At 40.9% G+C, this 18399-nt stretch overlaps 1 protein-coding gene across 1 annotated transcript in view; it reads right to left on the bottom strand.

Annotated features, from left to right (window-relative positions):
• LOC117517636 (oligophrenin-1-like) overlaps positions 1-18399 on the bottom strand; it is a 205872-nt gene that overhangs the window by 149585 nt on the left and 37888 nt on the right. Inside the window, exons 4-8 of the mRNA XM_034178746.1 lie at positions 15905-15976; positions 10966-11067; positions 10682-10792; positions 1025-1129; positions 797-926 (exon numbers count right to left, since the gene is read on the bottom strand). Of these exons, the coding sequence (XP_034034637.1) occupies positions 797-926; positions 1025-1129; positions 10682-10792; positions 10966-11067; positions 15905-15976 (520 nt within the window). The remainder of the gene's footprint in view (positions 1-796; positions 927-1024; positions 1130-10681; positions 10793-10965; positions 11068-15904; positions 15977-18399) is intronic.

Below are 18399 nucleotides of genomic sequence, written 5' to 3'. Positions count from 1 at the left end.
GTGTAATTTGCCATGTATCATTCCTTAGTGTCACCATCACTTAGAGTGGAAGATTCATGCCTTGCATTGTGTGACACTGACTGCATGTTGTTTACATCTCATCCAATTTGTGTTGCCATAGCATGTCAGCAATTAACTGACTTATCAGACAATACATGACCCTTCAGTAGCACAGTATTTAAATTTGTTTTCACTTATAAATACTGTGTAGGCATTCATGTTGTCCCCTCACTAGGTGGCAGCATGGGATAAAATGCTTGAATGACAACACAGCAATCAACACATCAAAATGTCATGACTGATTACAAGCAGATGAACCCATTTCTAATCAGTTTGTCTTCATACTAAAATTCACCCTCACACAAGCTTGTTAGTTCCTGCATGTGGGTTTGTTTGGGAATTAATGCTGACAGTGTTACCCAGACTGAGTCACTTACATTGGTTTGTGCAGAGAAGATACTTTCTAAATACAAAGGCTATATCATAAAATATTTTCAAGTAATGGCTGTTAAAAAGAAAAATAAACACTTCTCAAAAATATGTTAATGTATGAACCAAACAAACCTAAAAACCAATCAGCTCATCAACTACCAACAGGGAAGTTATAGTGTAAGTGTTTAACACGTAATGGTAATGAGTCATTGTCTCAATAATGAGTCAGACAGACAGAAGAAAATATGACAACATAATAGAGTCTCCCTGGTGCTACGAAAATGACAAGTCAGTCATTGTGAAAACTATGCAAGACTAAGACCAGATTTAAACATAGCTCTGTATGAACAGCAAGTAAACGTACACTTCTCCTGACAGTACAGATAGCCCTCCATTGGCAGTAAACTGCGCATTTTCGAAATTTGCAATGGGTGCGTCATTCTTTTCATCAGCTCCTCCATCTGCTCCCGAGTGCTCTCATAGTGGTTTCTCGTCTGCAGGCAAATCCAGGCAGCAATTTAGATGCTTCATCCAGTTAAATGATTTTAAAATTGCATTAATGGCAGCTTTTGGTGCCACTAAGACCACTTACGTTCTGCAAGCTGAGCTGCAACTCTTGCTTGTAAGGCATGAAATCCTGTGTCATCTCCACAGTCAGGTTGTTAAGCGTTAACACATTCTGAAGAAATGCTAGCACCTGTTGAAAAGAAGGAAGATTTCATACTTACCACGGCTGTGAAAATCAAATAAAACAAAGGGAGCACTACCATAAAGACTCAGATTAAAAAGAAAAACATTAAGGATGTCTTCTGTCTGTGTTGTTCCGTATCGGCCTGAACAGAAGATGACCCCAATTATAATTCCTGTCCTCAAAATGTTTTTTTTATATAAAATACTTTTTAAAGACCCAATTTTTTTTAACTTTTATTTGAAAAAAATGCAAATAAAAACATACAGAGGGGGAAAAAAAGGTAAAGACATCTGTAATGGTGTTTGACTATGTGTAACTTAATCATGTGACTTGTGTGACTCATTCATATCAATCTATTCCAAATATTCTGCTGATCAATATCTGCTTTAGCTCATCCGTATACACATCTTGTACATTGAGAAATACAAAAAAAGTGTTTTTGTACCATGTTTTCCTTGACCATTAATGAAACTACTTAAAAAGACTTACATACCTCTGTATATCTATCAAAGTAATACTCACACAAAGTTTGATCCATATAGATTTCTTAGATGTTGAGATATACCAAAAAAAAAAAAGAGTTTTTCAGACCATCTTTTCCTTGACCTCTGAACCATCTAGACTTCTAAGTTATTGAGCTGTACAAAACAAGGTGTTTTTTTGGAGCATGCCTTCCTTGAACTTTGAATAAATCACTCAAAAATGTAATCACCTCAAGACATCTTCTTCTTCTTTCGGCTGCTCCTGTTAGGGGTCGCCACAGCAGATCAATCATTTCCATCTCACGCTGTCCTCTGTAACTTCCTCTGTTACCGCAACCATCTGCATGTTATCCCTTAGCACATCCATAAACCTTCTCTTTGGCCTCCCTTTTCTTTGGCTCCATCCTCAGCATACTTCTCCCTATATACCCTGGGTCCCTCCTCTGTACATGTCCAAACCATCTCAATCTCACGTCACTGACTGTCTCCAAACCATCCCACCTGAGCTGTCCCTCTGATATGTTCATTCCTAATCCTTAAAAAGGAGTTTTATCAGCGATGCGTTAGCAGAGCCAATAAAACAGATATTTGTGACCGTATAACAGCATGAACGTACACAAATCAAATACAAGGGGGTTATTCCCATTCTAATCCAAGCCGATCGTTTGCACGTTTTTTTTTTCTGTAGGTAATTCGGTCGGCGAGGCTTACCATGAGGCAGCTTCACTTCAACAGCGGTCAGGGCGCGGAGTCATCCATCAAATGTGAAACAGTATTTCTGTGTCAGAATCCACATCAATACTTTCGTATGGTAGCTTAAATTCACCCATGTCGGCGGCAGCGTCAGTACGCGACTTTCTCTCGCTCTCAGCGCCATTAGAATATCTGTGTAGCAGCGCACGCAGCCGGTGTTCTGTTGAATTGTGTGTCTCGTCGCATAAATCGACAGTTCCGTGTCCCGACAATATTGCGCATGCGCAGTTGCGAAGGGCTGGCCTGTCGACAGGAATGATATCTCGTCAGAACACAACTAGGTCAGGGCATGGACTAATACATCTAAATGTGAAACGGTCAAATATTTTGCCGTTACCATGATATAAGGTCTAAAATCTCACTCGATTAACCAATCAGATTTGTGAAAAAATGTAATTGATTAGAATTATACATTTATTGTTACTTACATTAACGTCCTGTTGTCTTACTTAGAATTTGTACATGTTCAATAAAACCCCTCTATCAATCAAAAAAAAAAAAAAAAATGCTGTCCATCCTCATCACTCCCAAAGAGAATTGCAAGATCAATCAGCTCCTCCACCTACGGCACTGACTCTTGTCTTTTTGTTAGTGCCACTGTCTCTAAGCTGTACAACATAACTGGTCTCACTACTGTCTTGTAGACTTTCCCTTTTGCTGATATTCGTCAGTGACAAATCACTCCTGCCACCTTTTTCCACCCACTCCACCCTGCCTGCACTCTCCTCTTCATCTCTCTATGACACTTCCCATTATGTTGGACAGTTGACCCCAAGCATTTACCTACAGTAGTGTTCAGAATAATAGTAGTGCTATGTGACTAAAAAGATTAATCTACGTTTTGAGTATATTTCTTATTGTTACATGGGAAACAAGGTACCAGTAGATTCAGCAGATTCTCACAAATCCAACAAGACCAAGCATTCATGATATGCACACTCTTAAGGCTATGAAATTGGGCTATTAGTAAAAAAAAAAAAGTAGAAAAGGGGGTGTTCGCAATAATAGCAGCATCTGCTGTTGACCCTACAAACTCAAAACTATTATGTTCAAACTGCTTTTTTAGCAACCCTGTGAATCACTAAACTAGTATTTAGTTGTATAACCACAGTTTTTCATGGTTTCTTCACATCTGCGAGGCATTAATTTTGTTGGTTTGGAACCAAGATTTTGCTCGTTTACTAGTGTGCTTGGGGTCATTGTCTTGTTGAAACACCCATTTCAAGGGCATGAAACCTGACCTCTTCAAGTATTTTGACATATCCAAACTGATCCATGATACCTGGTATGCGATATATAGGCCCAACACCATAGTAGGAGAAACATGCCCATATCATGATGCTTGCACCACCATGCTTCACTGTCTTCACTGTGAACTGTGGCTTGAATTCAGAGTTTGGGGGTCATCTCACAAACTGTCTGCGGCCTTTGGACCCAAAAAGAACAATTTTAATCTCATCAGTCCACAAAGTATTCCTCCACTTATCTTTAGGCCCGTTGATGTGTTCTTCGGCAAATTGTAACCTCTTCTGCACGTCTTTTATTTAACAGAGGGACTTTGCGGGGGATTCTTGCAAATAAATTAGCTCCACACAGGTGTCTTCTAACTGTCACAGCACTTACAGGTAACTCCACACTGTCTTTGACCATCCTGAAGCTGATTAATGGGTGAGCCTTTGCCATTCTGGTTATTCTTCTATCCATTTTGATGGTTGTTTTCTGTTTTCTTCCACGCGTCTCTGTTTTTTTTTGTCCATTTTAAAGCATTGGAGATCATTGTAGATGAACAGCCTATACTTTTTTGCACCTGCATATAAGTTTTCCCCTCTCCAGTCAACTTTTTAATCAAACTACGCTGTTCTTCTGAACAGTGTCTTGAACGTCCCATTTTCCCCAGGCTTTCAAAGAGAAAAGAAAAAATGAGGTGGGCTTCATAGATAATTGACAAAGCTTCTGGGGAAACCTGGTCTTGTTAGGAGAGACGGCATCCATCCCACTTTGGATGGAGCAGCTCTCATTTCTAGAAATCTGGCCAATTTTCTTAAATCCTCCAAACCGTGACTATCCAGGGTTGGGACCAGGAAGCAGAGTTGTAGTCTTACACACCTCTCTGCAGCTTCTCTCCCCCTGCCATCCCCTCATTACCCCATCCCCGTAGAGACGGTGTCTGCTCCCAGACCACCAATAACCAGCAAAAATCTATTTAAGCATAAAAATTCAAAAAGAAAAAATAATATGGCACCTTCAACTGCACCACAGACTAAAACAGTTAAATGTGGTCTATTAAACATTAGGTCTCTCTCTTCTAAGTCCCTGTTGGTAAATGATATAATAATTGATCAACATATTGATTTATTCTGCCTTACAGAAACCTGGTTACAGCAGGATGAATATGTTAGTTTAAATGAGTCAACACTAACTGTCAGAATGCTCGTAGCACGGGCCGAGGCGGAGGATTAGCAGCAATCTTCCATTCCAGCTTATTAATTAATCAAAAACCCAGACAGAGCTTTAATTCATTTGAAAGCTTGACTCTTAGTCTTGTCCATCCAAATTGGAAGTCCCAAAAACCAGTTTTATTTGTTATTATCTATCGTCCACCTGGTCGTTACTGTGAGTTTCTCTGTGAATTTTCAGACCTTTTGTCTGACTTAGTGCTTAGCTCAGATAAGATAATTATAGTGGGCGATTTTAACATCCACACAGATGCTGAGAATGACAGCCTCAACACTGCATTTAATCTATTATTAGACTCTATTGGCTTTGCTCAAAATGTAAATGAGTCCACCCACCACTTTAATCATATCTTAGATCTTGTTCTGACTTATGGTATGGAAATAGAAGACTTAACAGTATTCCCTGAAAACTCCCTTCTGTCTGATCATTTCTTAATAACATTTACATTTACTCTGATGGACTACCCAGCAGTGGGGAATAAGTTTCATTACACTAGAAGTCTTTCAGAAAGCGCTGTAACTAGGTTTAAGGATATGATTCCTTCTTTATGTTCTCTAATGCCATATACCAACACAGTGCAGAGTAGCTACCTAAACTCTGTAAGTGAGATAGAGTATCTCGTCAATAGTTTTACATCCTCATTGAAGACAACTTTGGATGCTGTAGCTCCTCTGAAAAAGAGAGCTTTAAATCAGAAGTGCCTGACTCCGTGGTATAACTCACAAACTCGCAGCTTAAAGCAGATAACCCGTAAGTTGGAGAGGAAATGGCGTCTCACTAATTTAGAAGATCTTCACTTAGCCTGGAAAAAGAGTCTGTTGCTCTATAAAAAAGCCCTCCGTAAAGCTAGGACATCTTTCTACTCATCACTAATTGAAGAAAATAAGAACAACCCCAGGTTTCTTTTCAGCACTGTAGCCAGGCTGACAAAGAGTCAGAGCTCTATTGAGCTGAGTATTCCATTAACTTTAACTAGTAATGACTTCATGACTTTCTTTGCTAACAAAATTTTAACTATTAGAGAAAAAATTACTCATAACCATCCAAAAGACGGATCGTTATCTTTGGCTGCTTTCAGTGATGCCGGTATTTGGTTAGACTCTTTCTCTCCGATTGTTCTGTCTGAGTTATTTTCATTAGTTACTTCATCCAAACCATCAACATGTCTATTAGACCCCATTCCTACCAGGCTGCTCAAGGAAGCCCTACCATTATTTAATGCTTCTATCTTAAATATGATCAATCTATCTTTGTTAGTTGGCTATGTACCACAGGCTTTTAAGGTGGCAGTAATTAAACCATTACTTAAAAAGCCATCACTTGACCCAGCTATCTTAGCTAATTATAGGCCAATCTCCAACCTTCCTTTTCTCTCAAAAATTCTTGAAAGGGTAGTTGTAAAACAGCTAACTGATCATCTGCAGAGGAATGGTCTATTTGAAGAGTTTCAGTCAGGTTTTAGAATTCATCATAGTACAGAAACAGCATTAGTGAAGGTTGCAAATGATCTTCTTATGGCCTCGGACAGTGGACTCAACTCTGTGCTTGTTCTGTTGGACCTCAGTGCTGCTTTTGATACTGTTGACTTTAAAATTTTATTACAGAGATTAGAGCATGCCATAGGTATTAAAGGCACTGCGCTGCGGTGGTTTGAATCATATTTGTCTAATAGATTACAATTTGTTCATGTAAATGGGGAATCTTCTTCACAGACTAAAGTTAATTATGGAGTTCCACAAGGTTCTGTGCTAGGACCAATTTTATTCACTTTATACATGCTTCCCTTAGGCAGTATTATTAGACGGTATTGCTTAAATTTTCATTGTTACGCAGATGATACCCAGCTTTATCTGTCCATGAAGCCAGAGGACACACACCAATTAGCTAAACTGCAGGATTGTCTTACAGACATAAAGACATGGATGACCTCTAATTTCCTGCTTTTAAACTCAGATACAACTGAAGTTATTGTACTTGGCCCCACAAATCTTAGAAACATGGTGTCTAACCAGATCCTTACTCTGGATGGCATTACCCTGACCTCTAGTAATACTGTGAGAAATCTTGGAGTCATTTTTGATCAGGATATGTCATTCAAAGCGCATATTAAACAAATATGTAGGACTGCTTTTTTTGCATTTACGCAATATCTCTAAAATTAGAAAGGTCTCGTCTCAGAGTGATGCTGAAAAACTAATTCATGCATTTATTTCCTCTAGGCTGGACTACTGTGATTCATTATTATCAGGTTGTCCTAAAAGTTCCCTAAAAAGCCTTCAGTTAATTCAAAATGCTGCAGCTAGAGTACTAACGGGGACTAGAAGGAGAGAGCATATCTCACCCATATTGGCCTCTCTTCAATGGCTTCCTGTTAATTCTAGAATAGAATTTAAAATTCTCCTTCTTTCTTATAAGGTTTTGAACAATCAGGTCCCATCTTATCTTAGGGACCTCGTAGTACCATATCACCCCAATAGAGCGCTTCGCTCTCAGACTGCAGGCGTACTTGTAGTTCCTAGGGTTTGTAAGAGTAGAATGGGAGGCAGAGCCTTCAGCTTTCAGGCTCCTCTCCTGTGGAACCAGCTCCCAATTCAGATCAGGGAGACAGACACCCTCTCTACTTTTAAGATTAGGCTTAAAACTTTCCTTTTTGCTAAAGCTTATAGTTAGGGCTGGATCAGGTGACCCTGAACCATCCCTTAGTTATGCTGCTTTAGACGTAGACTGCTGGGGGGTTCCCATTATGCACTGTTTCTTTCTCTTTTTGCTCTGCATGCACCACTCTGCATTTAATCATTAGTGATCGATCTCTGCTCCCCTCCACAGCATGTCTTTTTCCTGGTTCTCTCCCTCAGCCCCAACCAGTCCCAGTAGAAGACTGCCCCTCCCTGAGCCTGGTTCTGCTGGAGGTTTCTTCCTGTTAAAAGGGAGTTTTTCCTTCCCACTGTAGCCAAGTGCTTGCTCACAGGGGGTCGTTTTGACCGTTGGGGTTTTACATAATTATTGTATGGCCTTGCCTTACAATATAAAGCGCCTTGGGGCAACTGTTTGTTGTGATTTGGCGCTATATAAAAAAAAATTGAAAAATTGAATTGAAAAGCATGTTCAACAGGTGCTGGCTTCATCCTTAAATAGGGGACACCTGATTCACACCTGTTGGTTCCACAAAACTGACGAACTCACTGACTGAATGCTACACTACTATTATTGTGAACACCCCTTTTCTACTTTTTTTTTTACTAATAGCCCAATTTTATAGCCTTAAGAGTGTGCATATCATAAATACTTGGTCTTGTTGGATTTGTGAGAATCTACTGAATCTACTGGTACCTTGTTTCCCATGTAACAATAAGAAACATACTCTAAGCCTGGATTAATCTTTTTAGTCACATAGCACTACTATTATTCTGAACACTAGTGTACTTTCACCACTTCTACTCCTTGTAACCGGACTATTCCACCGGGCTCTAGCTCATTCACACACATGTGCTCAATCTTGCTCCTACTGACTTTCATTCCCCTTCTCTCCAGAGCATATCTCAACCTCTCCAGGCTGGACTCAACCTGCTCTCTACTCTCACTACAGTTGACAATGTCATCTGCAAACATCATAGTTCATGGAGACTCCTGTCTGATGTCATCTGTCAACCTGTCCATCACCACTGCAAACAAGAAAGAGCTGATCCTTGAGATAATCACACCTCCACCTTGAATGAGTCCGTCATTCCAACTGCGCATCTCACTGCTGTCACACTATTCTTGTACATGTCCTGCATTATCTTCATATACTTCTCTGCCACTCCAGACATCCTCATACAATACCACAACTCTTCTCTTCACACCCTGTCATAAGCTTTCTCCAAATCATTTCGAGTCAAAGCTTCGAAGCGCGCTTTAAGACTCCAAAGAGTGTGTGAGACCCAAACAGAAAGTGTGCTTTACCCTCGGTAACTGAAACGGAATGAAATGAAAAATGCTAACGGGGGGGGGGGGGGGGGGGGGGGGGGGTCACACAGGACAGGCTTATGCGCTTATCAAAATAGCCAGCATAGTAGTCAGGAATGACACACCTCTGGTGTGGGAACAGGTGTGCAGTGTCATCTAGGAGAATTGTAAATAACTGTGACTTGTAACATGATTTGTGAAAGTTACATGCCTGTTCTTGTAGTGATCTTGTTAAAGTTATGACGATAAATGATTGCGATGAATGTAGTGTTAAAATGGGGATGTGATGGTCTAGTGGTTAAGTGTTGGGCTTAAAACCAGAGGATCCTCAGTTCAAATCTCTGCCAGACCAGACAATCACTAAAGCCCTGGTCCCACCAAATAACGAGCCACACAGTATGTTTTTTTTTTTTTGGTACGAGAAGAGGTATTCAACAGTTGTGGGAGAATAGTGGCTCTGAAAGGCTCTTAGAGACAGAATATTTGGCTAATGAGGCTCATCTCTCAGCGTGGCGCTAATTTCAAAAAGGTAAAAATTTAGCAACAACAGCGTGAGGTAGTTTATGTATGGGTTACCACGAGGACAAATGAGGATTTTAGAGGCATGTTTATGGTGAGGACAAGGCTCTTAAAAGCCCATTATCCAAGCACTTGGACTGGACCGCACTGACTATGTTGGACAGGCTCAGCCCTCTTGCGCACTACAATTCCACCTGCTTTGTGCGCCGGAGGCTGTTAAAAGTTGAAGTTAAAAGTTGAAAAGTTAAGTTAAAAGTTGAATCATGATGTCAAAATGGCTGTGTTTTAAAGCCGCAGAAAAAATAAAGCCAGTGAGAAGGAGCGCAGAGGCAACTGTCCAGGAACGCAGAACGCCAGAGAGCAAAAGAACGACTTTGCAGATATTAACAGATAAACATAAAGTTAAACGTTGGATCACGGTGTCAAAATGACTGTATAAGCCACGGAAGAAATAAAGCCAGCGAGAGGAAGCACAGAGGCGACTGTCCAGGAACCCGTGGTTCGGTTCTAGCTGGTCTGGTGCATTTAATGACTCTGGAACACAGGTGAATAGCAGCCTGGCGCACGGTGCATACCGGCCGGACTGTGCAGGAGTGTCTTTTTTGGACTATGTTTAAAAAATGTGCCAACATCTTGAATGGATGCTTGAATTGAAAACCCACACTTTAAAGGGACCACATGTGGGAGGGCTGGAGGTTTGGACTAAATCCATGCCTAAACGTGCACAAACATCACGTTATATGGTGCTACATGGATCATATGTGGCTTGACGTGGATCATATGCGGTGACACGAGCCATTCAAGGCTGGACGGGGCTCAAATGACAGGTCGGTCATGGCTCACTAGAGGCTGATATCTAGCAAATATGAGGTACAGAGAGGCACACAGAGGCGCCTTAGTAGCCAATATGTGACACCTTAAAACGTGGATCATTCTTTGAGTAATCGCTGTAACACCCATGCGTGGCTCATTATTTATGGCTTATTATTCGGTGGGACAGAGACTTAAGGGCCCTTGGGCAAGGTCCTTAATCCCCAGGTTGCTCCCAGTGTGCAGTCATTGCTTTGCATGGCAGCACCCTGATATTAGTGTGTGAATGGGTGAATGTGAAGCATCACTATACAGCACTTTGAGCTTCTGATTCAGATGGAAAAGCACTATATAAATGCAGTCATTTTACAATTTTTAAAATGCAGACAAATGACACTGGCCACCATAAGTGTACACTGTACTCAAGAGCATATTTCACCTGTTGGGCGAGGCGGCTGACTAGTGTAATCTGTGATACAAAAACAACTAAATAATTTTCACGTGTTTTTAAGAAGACAGTATTGTCTTCTATTCAGGCCATTAAGGTATTTTCTCACTGTGTGTTGTTTATAAGATCAAAAGCATCACTCACAGGCTCCACCACATCAAATTTCTTCCTGTCCTGCACCTGATGGATTTGGTACACATATTCCACTGATGACTCATAGAAGATCAATCGCTCTTTCTCCAGAAGTTCATCAGCCTAAAAAACAGGTTTGAACATATCGCCACTCAGTTCTACCACATATTTCACTAAATGGTTTACAACAACTGTGCTCTATGACTGCTGGGATAGGCTCCAGCCACCCGCGACCCTTAATTGGACTAAGCGGTTGACGATGTGTGTGAGTGTGTGTGTTTACAACTTAAACTGACCTCCTGAAGCTGACTCTCTTTCTTCTTGGAGGAAAGACTGAGGTGTTTATCTAATTGTGAATAATATTTTTCGCTCTCTTTCTCAAACTTCTTTTTCTTCTCCTGTTTAAAAAAAAGATAATTGTGTAGAGTTAAATGTGTAGACTATACTGGCATTTTAGATATCACATCATATTGTTATGCTGATAAAAATAATTATATAACAGCTGAGTGGTTCCTTGTCATTTGATTGGTGCTTTGTATGTCAAATGACATGGAATATTCATCCCATCTGTGTTGCGTCGCATTTAGCTTGCAAATTTGGTTCCATTTACTGTGTAAATTTGGTTCCATACATTTTGTACCACTGTACGCTCCGGAACCCTGCCCACGCACACATGAGTGGGGGCAGCATTTAGCGAAACATGGCGGGGTTTGTTCTGCTGACAGGCGACGATTTGAATCAGTCGTGATAGTGCTAATTCTTCTAAGGAAAAAAAACAAAAAACAAATCCACTACGCCATAAGCCATCTGGTGGCACGAAGAGCTGTTAGGCTGTAAAGCTGGACAAATTTTTGCCGTGATTTTTCACTGGACTTTTTTTTTTTTTTAAGTACACAAAGTCAGTACACAAAATTACTGACTACATTGTCAGAATTATTTCACTATCTAAATGTTTTTCCAAGATGACTGAAAACAATTTTGGATTCCTATTTAAAGTTTGTGCTGGACAGTTGGCGTCAAAGCACCAGTGATGCACCCAAAATGTAAGTTCCTTCTCTGTTGTTTATAAATTTAAAAAATATCAAATGACAAGGATCTATTTTAGCCTTTATATAAAACAAATAATGAATCTTTTTCCATTCTTTCAATGGAATGAATATTTAATTTGGTGAAAGATGAAACATTCCATCTTTCACCTGATGAAATATTTGTACCACTGAACTCATAAGCATTCATTATTTGTATATTACTGTCAGACAAAGATAAGCAAACCACAAATGGGGAAGAAAAAAAAAAGAAGAAGCAGAAGGGGGAAAAGCTTATGCTGACAGCAGTCATCTCTCCTGTGGTTTAAGTTGTGCAGACCCTGTGCACTGAGCCACAGACGGCCACTCTTTCCAAAGTGTGAAACACAAAAGCAAACACACAAGACGTTACGGATATCATTTAAATCAGGGGATTTCAAAGTGTCGGAGAGTGAGCCTCCCTCAGAGAACAAATGAATAGCCCCCCCCAAACAGACATACACACAATTTCAACATCTTCGTGTGTTTCTTTTTATTCTTTTACAAATCTTAAACACATTTTAAAAGTATTTGTGCGTTTTAAGGAACTGTCTATGCATTTACGAGTACATATTTTACAGCCTTTGTAAACATTTTAAACATGTTTTTAAAGAATTTTCTAATCTATACTCAACAAAAATATAAACGCAACACTTTTGGTTTTGCTCCCATTTTGTATGAGATGAACTCAAAGATCTAAAACTTTTTCCACATACACAATATCACCATTTCCCTCAAATATTGTTCACAAACCAGTCGAAATCTGTGATAGTGAGCACTTCACCTTTGCTGAGATAATCCATCCCACCTCACAGGTGTGCCATACCAAGATGCTGATTAGACACCATGATTAGTGCACAGGTGTGCCTTAGACTGCCCACAATAAAAGGCCACTCTGAAAGGTGCAGTTTTGTTTTATTGGGGGGGGGATACCAGTCAGTATCTGGTGTGACCACCATTTGCCTCATGCAGTGCAACACATCTCCTTCGCATCATCCGTGAAGAGAACACCTCTCCAACGTGCCAAACGCCAGCAAATGTGAGCATTTGCCCACTCAAGTCGGTTATGACGACGAACTGGAGCCAGGTCGAGACCCCGATGAGGACGACGAGCATGCAGATGAGCTTCCCTGAGATGGTTTCTGTCAGTTTGTGCAGAAATTCTTTGGTTATGCAAACCGATTGTTTCAGCAGCTGTCCGAGTGGCTGGTCTCAGATGATCTTGGAGATGAACATGCTGGATGTGGAGGTCCTGGGCTGGTGTGGTTACACGTGGTCTGTGGTTGTGAGGCTGGTTGGATGTACTGCCAAATTCTCTGAAACGCCTTTGGAGACGGCTTATGGTAGAGAAATGAACATTCAATACACGAGCAACAGCTCTGGTTGACATTCCTGCTGTCAGCATGCCAACTGCATGCTCCCTCAAATCTTGCGACATCTGTGGCATTGTGCTGTGTGATAAAACTGCACCTTTCAGAGTGGCCTTTTATTGTGGACAGTCTAAGGCACACCTGTGCACTAATCATGGTGTCTAATCAGCATCTTGATATGGCACACTTGTGAAGTGGGATGGATTATCTCAGCAAAGGAGAAGTGCTCCCTATCACAGATTTAGACTGGTTTGTGAACAATATTTGAGGGGAAATGGTAATATTGTGTATGTGGAAAACGTTTTAGATCTTTGAGTTCATTTCATACAAAATGGGAGCAAAACCAAAAGTGTTTTTGTATTTTTGTTGTATTTATACCTTTTGTCATATTTTAAACATTGTTTTTTTAAACATCTGTGTTTTTAAAATGTCTTTGGCATAACAGATTTTAAACATAAATAATATTCATTCAGAGGGATCGGTATTGATATGATTTTATCGAAATCAATGCCATTATCGATTCTGCTTATCAATCTGATTCCTTATCGATTCCCTTATCAACATTTCCTGTGAATTTTCTGTGTACTAAAAGCACCTCTAAATCTGAGGCCATAGTTCTCAGCAGGAAACCGATGGACTGCCTACTCCGGGTAGGGAATACAGCCTTGCCCCAAGTGAAGGAGTTCATGTACCTTGGGGTCTTGTTCACCTCCCAAGGGAGGTGTTCCAGGCACGTCCATCTGGGAGGACATCCCTGGGAAGACCCAGGACTAGGTGGAGAGATTACATCTCCACACTGGCATGGGAACGCCTCGGGATCCCCCAGTCAGAGGTGGTCAATGTGGCACGGGAAAGGGAAGTCTGGGGTCCCCTGCTGGAGCTGTTGCCCCCACAACCCAAACCCGGAAAAGCAGTTGAAGATGAGTGATAAGTAAAAGCAGACTTTACAGGTTTTCTATGTCAATAACATTTAATTGTACCTAAAAGTAAATACATATGAAATTGGTCTCTTGAACCTTGATCTCTGGACATAAATAAAAATAAACAAAATCTGTAGTACTTCTCAAAAGCATTTCCTTTCAGACATTAATGGTCATGAATGCATGAATGTCACTCCATACCTCTGAGATGAGCTCTTGCAGCCGCTGTGCTGCGAGTCAACATCAATGTAATTCATAAAGAACACAGGACGTCTCATTTGGGAGGAAAAAAAATGGTTTAGTCTGTTGTAGTTTGTTGTCCATGTTACAATGTTTGGAAAGAGGTGTCATTTGATTGAAAACAGAGATTTGCTTTGAAGTTATTAATTCTGGCTGGACACTAAATTGACTGGTTAGAGAGTGGCGCAGCGTTTGTAGCTATGCAAACGGAACGGAGGACGATTCCCATTTCTTGACTGCAACAAGACAAGAGTCCCAGTTACTGACTTTAATCCGCACAAAAGTGACTCACGATTGACATTTTTAAATGGCTTTGAGAGGGGTTAAGAAGTGGACTTGCCACTTCTGAAAAGCAGCGAAGCAATGAACCAACGAAGCAGTGGGTCAGAGCACTGCTTCAATGCTTCAAGCTTCAAGAACAGCCGCTGCAGAAGTGGTTGATTACAGACCCGCTGCAGGGTCTGCAATTAATGTAAAAAAAAAAAAAAAAAAAAAAAGATAATTTTCCCAATAAAACACTCTGGAAAAACAACGGCCACTCTGAAAAACCGATAAGGGAATCGTTAAACAAAAAGGCTACTGATGTCGGTGGATCGAATCCTTTTTTAGCGATTACTGTAAAGAACTGGTTCTCGATACCATCCCTTTTGCTCGCCCTGAAGAACCCTGGTGCCCCCGGGGGGAGCTCACAGTTTGAAAACCACTAATTTAAATGATCTGTAGCTACAAACTGCAGTCTGCAAGACATGGGCTAAAGTGCACAGTAAAAGTGCATTGGGACATGTACTTCACTTTACATATGCATTAACTTTTCAGTTCATTCTAGTTTAAAAATATATGACTGCTGAGACAATATAAACTGTGGCTATCATTTGTTTGTTCTTTTTTTTTTTGCACCAAATCAGCATTCAGAAGTTGCAGCAACCATGACAAGTGGTTTGTTGCAAAACTGAGAGGAACTGTGGATCAGTCGAATGCCATGGTGATGAACAACAACAATAACCCAGAATTTCACAATTATTTCACAAGATAACAATAGATCCGCTGGGGGAAAGAGGGCTTAAAAAAAGACAGCACTTAAAGACAAATGTTCCTAAACAAGAAAATGTTTCATGAATAAACTCTGAGGAAGTGACTCCCAACATCCTGGTGGGTTTGTGCAAGTAGTTCACAATGTTTGTTGACTGGAGCATTAGCTCCTGGTAGTGCCTCCTTTGACAAACAGGGCAATCCAGAAAGATCCTTTATGATGTACATATACACTACTGGTCAAATGTTTGGACACACTTTCCCCTAAAACTGAAACGTAAAGTGTCCACTGCCTGCAAGGAAGGTTTAAGGGGTCTGGTGCACAGATCTACAGGCAGTGGACAGGGGCAAATGCCCACATGGACTGAAAGCAACAGCAATAATTTTTAAGATACAATTTAGAGTTATCTTCCAAAACAAAGTAGCAGAGACATGGGGGGGGGGGGGGGCACAACTTGCAGCTGACAAACATAATTAAAACTTGACATCAGAAAATTGAACTAGATACCTGCAATTTTCTCAAGAATTAACATCATTTAAAGGATGACTGGTGTGTTAATAACAAATGGCCACTTTTCATTTATAGAGCAGAGAATCAGTAAAAATACTTACTTTTGCCAATCCAACTTGCTCCTTTCTGAACTTCTCCAGTGGTTTAATGAGCAGATCAGAGGCATTCTGAACCTGATAGAAAAACATGGAGCAGCTACAGCGCATCCAGAAAGTATTCACAGAAAGTATTTACCTTTTCCACATTTTATGTTAGAGCCTTATTCCATTTTTTCCTCAAAATTCTACACACAATACTTCATAATGACAATGTGAAAAGGTTTTTTTTGTTGTTTGTTTTTTTTTTAGATTTATTAAAAATTTTAAAACTAAGAAATCACACGTACATAAGTACTTACAGCCTTTGCCATGAAGCTCAAAATTGAGCTTAGGTCCATCCTGTTTCCACTAATCATCCTTTAGACAGCTGGAGTAAATTCAATTGATTGGACATGATTTGGGAAGGCACACACGTGTCTACATACAGTGGGGAAAATAAGTATTTGACCCCCTGTCAGTTTTGCAGGTTTTCCCACCTACAAAGAATGGAGAGGTCTGTAATTTTTACCGTAGGTACAGTTCAACTGTGAGAGACAGAATCTAAAAAAAAATAAATAAATAAAAAATAAAATCCAGTAAATCACATTGTATGATTTTTAAATAATTAATTTGCATTTTATTGCATAAAATAAGTATTTGACCCCATAGAAAAAAAGAGCTTAAGAATTGGTACAGAAACATTTGTCTGCCATTACAGAGGTCAGACGTTTCCTGTAGGTCTTGACCAAGTTTGCGCACTGCAACAGGGATTTTTCCTCCATACAGATTTTCTCCAAATCTTTCAGGTTTGGAGTTTCAGCTCCCTCCAAAGATTTTCTATTGAGTTCAGGTCTGGAGACTGGCCAGGCCACTCCAGGACCTTGAAATGCTTCTTACGGAGCCCCTCAGTTGCCCTGGCTGTGTGTTTGGGGTCATTGTCATGCTGGGAGATCCAGCCATGACCCATCTTCAATGCTCTTACTAAGGGAAGGAGGTTGTTTGCCAAAATCTCACAATACATGACCCCATCCATCCTCCCTTCAATCCGGTGCAGTCGTCCTGTCCCCTTTGCAGAAGAGCACCCCCAGAGTATCATGTTTCCACCCCAATGTTTCACGGTTGGGATGGTTTTCTTGGGGTTGTTCTCATCCTCTAAACATGGTAAGTGGAGTTGATTCCAAAAAGCTCTATTTTGGTCTCATCTGACCACATGACCTTCTCCCATGCCTCCTCTGGATCATCCAGATGGTCAATGATGAACTTCAAACGGCACTGGACATGTGCTGGCATGAGTAGGGGGACCTTGCTGCCCTGCAGGATTTTAAACCATGACAGCATCATGTGTTACTAATGTAATCTTTGTGACTGTGGTCCAGGCTCTCTTCAGGTCATTGACCAGGTCCTCCTGTGTAGTTCTGAGCTTTCTCAGAATCATCCTTACCCCACAAAGTGAGATCTTGCATGGAATCCCAGACCGAGGGAGACTGACAGTCATCTTGTGTTTCTTCCACTTTCTAATAAATAATCATAACAGTTGTTGTCTTCTATGAAGCTGCTTGCCTGTTGTCCTGTAGTCCATCCCAGCCTTGTGCAGGTCTACAGTGTTGTCTCTGGTGTCCTTAGACAGCTCTTTGGGCTTGGCTATGGTGGACAGGTTGGAGTGTGATTGATTGAGTGTGTGAACAGGTGTCTTTTATACAGGCAACAAGTTCAAACAGGTGCAAATAATACAGGTAAAGAGTGCAGAATAAGAGGGCTTCTTAAAGAAAAATTAACAGGTCTGTGAGAGCCAGAATTCTTGCTGGTTCTCTCTCTGCAGCAATCCACCAATCAGCCCTCTATGGTAGAGTGGTCAAACGTAAGCCACTCCTTAGTAAAAGGCACATGGCAGCCCACCTGGAGTTTGCCAAAAGGAACCTGAAGGACTCTCAGACCATGAGAAACAAAATTCTCTGGTCTGATGAGACAAAGATTAAACTCTTTGGAATGAATGCCAGGCATCATGTTTGGAAGAAACCAAACAGCATCTCTACAGTGAAGCATCTCTATAGTGGCAGCATCATGCTGTGGGGAGGTGATGGTCTAGTGGTTAAGGCACTGGGCTTGAGACTGGAAGATCCTTGGTTCAAATCCCAGGCTGACTAGAAAATCACTGAGAGCCCTTGGGCAAGGTTTTTAATCCCCTAGTTGCTCCCGGTGTGTAGTGAGCGCCTTGTATGGCAGCACCCTCACATCGGGGTGAATGTGAGGCATTATTTGTAAAGTGCTTTGAGCGTTTGACACAGATGGAAAAGCGCTATATAAATGCAGTCCATTTACCATTTTCAGCGGCAGGAACTGGGAGACTAGTCAGGATTGAGGGAAAGACAAATGCAGCAATGTACAGAGACATCCTGGATGAAAACCTGCTGCAGAGCGCTCTTGACCTCGGACTTTCAGCAGGACAATGATCCAAAGCACACAGCCAAGATATCAAAGGAGTGGCTTCAGGACAACTCTGTGAATGTCCTTGAGTGGCC

The sequence above is a fragment of the Thalassophryne amazonica genome, chromosome 9 (genome assembly GCF_902500255.1).
Source record: "Thalassophryne amazonica chromosome 9, fThaAma1.1, whole genome shotgun sequence".
NCBI classification, from domain to species: Eukaryota; Metazoa; Chordata; class Actinopteri; order Batrachoidiformes; family Batrachoididae; genus Thalassophryne; species Thalassophryne amazonica.
Note: the sequence above shows the minus strand (reverse complement) of the source record. Positions and strands in the feature narration are given on the sequence as shown.